The 6,974-nt window shown below is 42.8% G+C and overlaps 1 protein-coding gene across 2 annotated transcripts in view; it reads left to right on the top strand.

The window, feature by feature from the left end:
* Positions 1–284: 284 nt before the first annotated feature.
* The window catches only part of LOC108520838 (arf-GAP with GTPase, ANK repeat and PH domain-containing protein 5-like), a 17,764-nt gene continuing 11,074 nt past the window's right edge, over positions 285–6,974 (top strand). Inside the window, exons 1-4 of one of the 2 annotated variants that reach the window (XR_001883035.1) lie at positions 285–401; positions 2,123–2,310; positions 2,687–2,755; positions 5,032–5,100. Coding sequence is in view for 1 of the 2 variants with exons in the window: in XM_017860384.1 (XP_017715873.1) it covers positions 2,088–2,310; positions 2,687–2,755; positions 5,032–5,100 (361 nt within the window). In the remaining variant the exon portion in view is untranslated. Of the gene's footprint in view, positions 402–1,732; positions 2,311–2,686; positions 2,756–5,031; positions 5,101–6,974 lie in introns of those variants that run through there. The other variant, XM_017860384.1, reaches the window with a different exon arrangement.

Below are 6,974 nucleotides of genomic sequence, written 5' to 3' on the forward strand. Positions count from 1 at the left end.
TTGGGCAACAAGAGCAAAACTTCATCTCAAAAGATAATAATAATCTACAGTGCCACTTCCCGTCCAAGCTTGACTTCTACCTTTACTTTCTAATATGGTTTTGCCATGTCCCCACCCAAATCTCATCATGAATTGTAATCCCCATAATCCTTATGTGTCGAGGGAGGGGTCTGGGGGGAGGTGATTGGATCATGGGGGCAGTTTTCCTCATGCTGTTCTTGTGATATTCAGTGATCTCTCATGCGATCTTATAGGGTTTCATTTCATTTGTTTTTGAGGATGGAGTCTTGCTCTGTTGCCCAGGCTGGAGTGCCATGGCATGATCTTGGCTCACTGCAGCCTCTGCCTCCTGGGTTCCAGCGATTTTCCTGACTCAGCCTCCTGAGTAGCTGGTATTACAGGTATGCACCACCACACCCAGCTAAATTTTGTATTTTTAATAGAGATGGGATTTCACTACATTAGCTAGGCTGGTCTTGAACTCCTGACCTCAGTTGATCCACCTGCCTTGGCCTCCCAAAGTGCTAGGGTTACAGGTGTGAGCCACTGTTCCCAGCTGAGATCTGATGGTTTTATACATGTTTGACAGTTGCTCCTTTACATGTTCACACTCTCTGTGTGGCCACCATGTAAGTCAGACCTGGCTCCCCTTCTGCCATGATTGTAAGTTTCCTGAGGCCTCCCCCGCCATGTGAAACTGTGAGTCAATTAAACCCCTTTCCTTTATAATTACCCAACGTCAGGTATTTATATCAGTGTGAAAACAGACTAATATACTTTCTGATAATCATGCCTGAGGAATTGGGGGAATTCAGACTACCTGGGATCAAATTGTGGCCCCACCCTTAGCAGTCATGTGACCTTTGGGAGGTTACTTACCTTCTCCATCTCAACTTATTCTGTAAAATCTGTAAAAAGAGATTGTTTCTGAGGGTTAAATGAGCGTAGCACACTGGGGACACTGTCAGGCACACACTACTTGTCAGATGTCGAGTATTCATCTTTATTAAATTAGGACTGTGGTAACCCACTTTATGGCTCTCGATTTTGTATGACAAAATCATGCTTAGTGCTTTGTTAGTAAAAGAAAGAAAATCTGAAAGTCCCTGCTGTGGAAGGAAGAAATAGCTGGGAGAAAAGGGAGTTGGTAAGTTTCAGCATTTCAGAGCTTGGAGGGACAAGTTAGGTTTCTATTTTATGGAGGAGGAGGTGGAGGCAGGATGGGTCCTAAGATGTCATTCAAGACACACAGCCGTTAACTCTTTATTGAGAATAGAGCTAGGACCCCAGGGATTGCTGTGGTCAAGTTGCAGACAAAAACGACCACTCATTGAAAGACAGGAGAGGAGTGTTTAGTTACAAAAGCAGTCAGTAATTCAGTCAGCAAATAAAATAAAAATTATCTATATTCAGTCAGCAAATAAAAATTGTTCAACTTGGTTGCTAATGGGACCCACTCTACTGAGACTTTGTGTAGAACTCATAGAGGAAGATGGCTTCAAGTAACGAACTACCCTGTGCTTTTCTTAGGACTAAAAAATTCAGGAAGCTGGTGATGGATGAAAACCTTAGTCCCACTGGCACTGCACGAGGGGCCAGGAGAGCAGCAGCCTCATAAGCCACAGGGTGGGGCATTCTGAGCTGTTGGGAAGGGGTGGCAACCAGGGTGGGGCACTGTGAGCAGTCAGGGAGGGCATTGTGAAGTGTGGGGTGGGGCATTGTGTGCTATATGCCTAGTCTCCCACCTGGGCCAGTGGGCTTCAGTCTGTAGGTGACTACAGAAGGAGAAGGAGCTCCCTCTGTTCTCTCCTCAGACAGTTGTGTCTCTCAGCGCTTGTTGGGTTCACAACCTATTAAATAAGCCGACTGGTCTTCACCCTCCCAGACAAGTCAACTCGGGAGGGGGCAGGGCACAGGCCTTGGCCTGCATCCCCATCTGGGGCCCGGGCCGGGCTGTGAGGTAGTCAGGCGAGCAGCGGGCAAGACCATCTCTGCAAGTGCAGCATAGCATCGGCCTAGGGCAGCAGGAGTGCGTGGCCAAAGTTGTGAGCAGAGGCACAGGTGGTGGCAGACAGTAGAGACGCCCCATGGGGAACATACTGACCTGTTGTGTGTGCCCCAGGGACAGCCCTGAGTTTGACCAGCAACAGGGGTCAGTGTGCCCCTCGGAGTCCGAGATCTATGAGGCTGGAGCTGGGGACAGGATGGCAGGAGCGCCCATGGCTGCTGCTGTACAGCCTGCTGCAGTGACTGTTGAAGTTGGTGACGATGTCCACATGCATCATATCCATGACCAAGAGATGCCTGAAGGTAAGGAGGTGACGGGTGCCATCTGCCTTCTGCTTGCTTCTGGCTGCTGCTGTCCCCAAGGTCCCCTGGGAGGCATTGCCCACTTCGAGCTCCTTTCTGCCTGTAGCCAGCTTTCCCAGGGCTGGCCAGGAACAAAAGCTGGCTCTGCCTTGCATTCCCACCCCTTAGTCTTTCCCCACCAAGTCCAGTCAGTTTCTTTTCCACCTCCCCTCCCAATCGCCCAGTTCTTGCTCTCTCGTCTCATTCTCCCAGGCTGACATGGAACCATTTATTTCTGGCTATTCTTGTCGAATAAGCAGCAGTCGAATAAACAAGTTGATAAATTTTTATAAATGATTACATCTTTTTTTTTTCTTTTCTCCCTCTATACATACAGCTTTGGAGTTTAAACCTTCTGCCAATTCAGAGGCAAGCACAATATTCCACGGGAACTGTCAAACAGATGGTGAGACAACGTTGTCTGTATCTCTGTGTATTATCCTGTGGGACTTTGTTGAGGCTTCTTTGGACTATTCTCTTCCTTTTCTCAATAAAAACTCAAATATCCCAACTCTCCAGCAGCCATCTTACTTTTTCTTTGTACCTATCCAGATGGTACCTAAGTGAAGGAATCAGGTAAGTGCCTAATTGTTTCCTTTGTTAAAGTAGCTAAATCTCAGGACAGTTCATATTCAGATATTTGGGGATTTCTTATTTAAAATCAGAATGGAGGTTGCCATGGGAGAGGCTATATGGTATTCTTAATGGGCTGCTTTAAATCACCTTGATAGGAGCTGCTTAGTTTCTTCTAACTGTAATTTGAACACAGGAGGAGGAAATAAAAGGAGGGTGCTTAAAATAATTGTGAAAAGTGTGAAACGTCACGGCCAGGACTGCAGAAAAATGGTGGTGTGTTGTAGGGGGGTGGTTTGTCAAAGGAGTTTACCCATGAGCCTCTGATTACTTTAAAATTCTTACTTTAACACAAAATGTGTCTCCAGATTTATTCTGGTGACTTAACAGACTTTATTTACCTCCTTATTCTAAAAGAGAGATGGGGATTGGTTCATGGTCAAAACTATCAAAACATGGAACGTCAGTGTAGACTTTGAATGTGTAATGTAAAGATTGCAGGTTAAAGTCTCCGACCTTCCCTGTAAGAGTGTTTGTTGCTGTGGCTCTCCCTTTGTCCTTTCCCCTCCTGACAATAGCATCTTGTTCAAAGATAAGAAAGTCAGAGTTTTGGCCGGGCGCGGTGGCTCACGCCTGCAATCCCAGCACTTTGGGAGGCCGAGGCGGGCGGATCACCTGAGGTCAGGAGTTCGAGACCAGCCTGGCCAACATGGTGAAACCCCGTCTCTACTAAAAAAATACAAAAATTAGCTGGGTGTGGTGGCGCATGCCTGTAGTTCCTCCTACTCATGAGGCTGAGGCAGGAGAATTGCTTGAACCTGGGAGGCGGAGGTGGCAGTGAGCAGAGATCATGCCAATGCACTCCGGCCTTGGTGACAGAGTGAGACCCCGTCTCACAAGAAAAAAAGAAGAAAAGGAAGAAAGTTGGAGATTTTTAAGTCTCTACACTGCTGGGAGAGGCGGGTGATGGGAGCTAGTAGAAAAGAGAAAATAGTTGGTTTGCCTCTAAAATTTTGCAAAGAGATGACTCTAGGTAAAAGTAATTCTGGGTAATAACATGATCCTTGAATAAAACCTAAAATTTTCAAAATAGAAAACATTGCATCATAAAGATATTAAATCCAGTCGGCTTATTGGTTTCATTTAAATGCCAGAGATTTCATTGTTCTAGAGGAGATATCTTATAGCTCTTCTATTTAAACTTTGGTTGGGCTCTTAATTTTTTAAGAGGTGGAATAATTAAGACTCATGATGAGTATGACTTTGTAACTTGTAAGTACTATCCTCACTTTTCAAGATATTTAAGGATTGCTTTAGGATAAACAAATATGTGAATTAAAGTACTTACAAAGCATGTAAGTACTTGTGTAAACTTATAGTCTGTTTGGTGATGTAAGGAAAATCTGATTGATGTTACATACCAGTTAGTAGATGGGTAGTATTGGATGAGAGCCCAAAAATGGCTGTTTATTGTCATTCTTTAGGATTACAACACAGTTTATGTATGTCTCACTTGGCCCTTTCCAATACAAATAAGGCCTGTGTATATTCTCCCTATGTATTGCTAATGAAGAAATGAAGACTTAGAGATATCGCATGTCTGTGGAAGACAGCTACTCAACAGAACTAACATTCTGTGTCCTCAGAATGATATGGAAAGTGACAGATATGCTGAATTTACTTTTAAAAAATTTTTAAAACTCTAGAATACATCTTATATTTTGCCTATAAAATAGACCTGTCTTTTAAAACTTACTGCCATCTCAATTTATTTTATGCAAAGTCGATTTTATACAACTCAAAGCCGACATTTACCTCTTCATTTTTTTTTTTTTTTAAATAAAGGAGGGTGTCACTATGTTACACATGCTGGCCTCAAATTCCTGACCTGGGTTCAAGTGATTTTCCCATCTCAGCCTCCTGAGTAGCTGGGACTACAAGCATGTGCCATCTTGCTTGGCTGTCTCTTATATGTATACATTCATTTCAATGGATAAGAATAAAAGGAGAGGTAGTGAAATAGCCTAAATGCAGTAGTTGAATAAACGAATTGATAAATTTTTATAAATGATTACCTCTTTTTTTTCCTTTCTCCCTCTATGCATATAGCTTTGGAGTTTAACCCTTCTGCCAATCCAGAAGCAAGCACAATATTCCACAGGAACTCTCAAACAGATGGTGAGACAGTGTTTTTTTTTCCACCAAGAGAAACAGTGAAAAGTCTTGTTTGATCAGGTGTATTATAGGAAGTATTTAGAAAAACTCATATTGGTTTAAATTTTTCAACTTTTCACATATTCACTTGTCTTATTTTAATGTGTGATATACTTTACTTTAGTTGTTACCGTTTTAGTGAAAATATGTAAACTTTTTGTTTATACATTTTGCCATCTTTTTATCAACACAATTTGTCACGTGATGGAGGAGTCATGGATTTCTCTTATTCATAATTCTTGGTCCCTTTTCCCTTGCTCCAAAGAGTACCTTTTAAAGATGAATGATAGAACTTAGATTTCAGCTTGGTTTTCTTTTAAACAAATTAAAAACGTAGCTGTTTATCATCGGGGATTGAATCTGTGATTTGGGCCTCCTCTCACACAGTCCTCTGACCACATTCATTTACCACATCCAAGTTTATGCTACTCAAAACTTTTAAGTTATTAACCTTTTCATTTGATGTAATGTTAATTTAAACATGCCCTACTCTTGCTTATTTTCCTTAATGTTATGTTAAATCCTCATTTATTTGCTAAAAGCCATACACAGCCAAGTTTTCCAGTTGACTTAAACAGCAAGAATACAAGTGAGGTTTCTATAATAATATGTGAAGTAATGCAGCACAGTAAAATATGGGAGTTTCTAACCTTTGTTTTGTAGTATGAGTAGACTTTGAGTCACTTATTTCTGATTAGAATTTGTGTTCATTTTTTACATTACTGTAAACAGATACCTAAGGCTGGGTAATTTATAACAAAAGAGGTTTAATCGGCTCATAGATCTTCAGGCTGTAAAACATGGCTTCAACATCTGCTTCTGGTGAGGGCCTCAGCAAGCTTACAGTCATGATAGAAGGCAAAGGGGAAGGAGGTGGTTCCACACAGTGAAAGAGGGAAGAGAGAGGGGAAGGGGAAGGTGCCACACTCTTTTTTTTTTTTTTTTTGAAATGGAGTCTTGCTCTGTTGCCCAGGCTGGAGTGCAATGGTGTGATCTCAGCTCACTACAACCTCCACCTCCCAAGTTCAAGCAATCCTCCTGCCTTAACCTCCTGAATAGCTGGGACTATAGGCAGGCACCACAACACCTGGCTAATTTTTGTATGTTTGGTAGAGACAGGTTTTCACCATGTTGACCAGGCTGGTCTCAAACTCCTGACCTCAGGTGATCCGCCTGCTTCAGCCTCCCAAAGTGCTAGAATTACAGGCTTGAGCCACCACACCCGGCCGGTACTACAGTCTTTTAAACTACCATAATGAGAATTTGCTTATTACCATGGGGATGGGACCAAGCCATTCATAAGGAATCCCCCGCCATTACCCAAACACCTCCCACTAGGCCCTGTCTCCAGCATTAACGGTCACATGTTAACGTGAGATTTGGAGGGGAACATATCCAACACATATCAGAATTGTATTTCCCAGTTCCTTCCAGAGCCATGGGCTTCTCTCACCTAGAGAGCATGGAAGCGGTAAAAGAAAAGCTATTCCATGTCCCTCACTCTTCAGTGGTAGGAACTTTTGCCTACAAGGCCCTTCCAGCATCAAAGGCAGAGGCAATGTAGGAAACAAAGCATGGCTCAAGTCCCTCTTGGGGCTTTTATTATTCTGGCCTTATTTTAGAAAAAAAAAAAAAAAAAAATGATTTTTTGTGCTGCAGACACCATGTCCAATTAGGTTTGTATACTCATTTTAAAATTAAAATTTAGGCCAGGCTCTGTGGCTTACGCCTGTAATCCCAGCCCTTTGAGAGGCCGAGGTGGGTGGATCACGAGGTTAGGCGATCAAGACCATCTTGGCTAATGCAGTGTAACCTCTTCTCCACTAAAATAAATAAAA

This window comes from Rhinopithecus bieti, unplaced genomic scaffold (genome assembly GCF_001698545.2).
Source record: "Rhinopithecus bieti isolate Rb0 unplaced genomic scaffold, ASM169854v2 scaffold_55685, whole genome shotgun sequence".
Classification (NCBI taxonomy): Eukaryota; Metazoa; Chordata; class Mammalia; order Primates; family Cercopithecidae; genus Rhinopithecus; species Rhinopithecus bieti.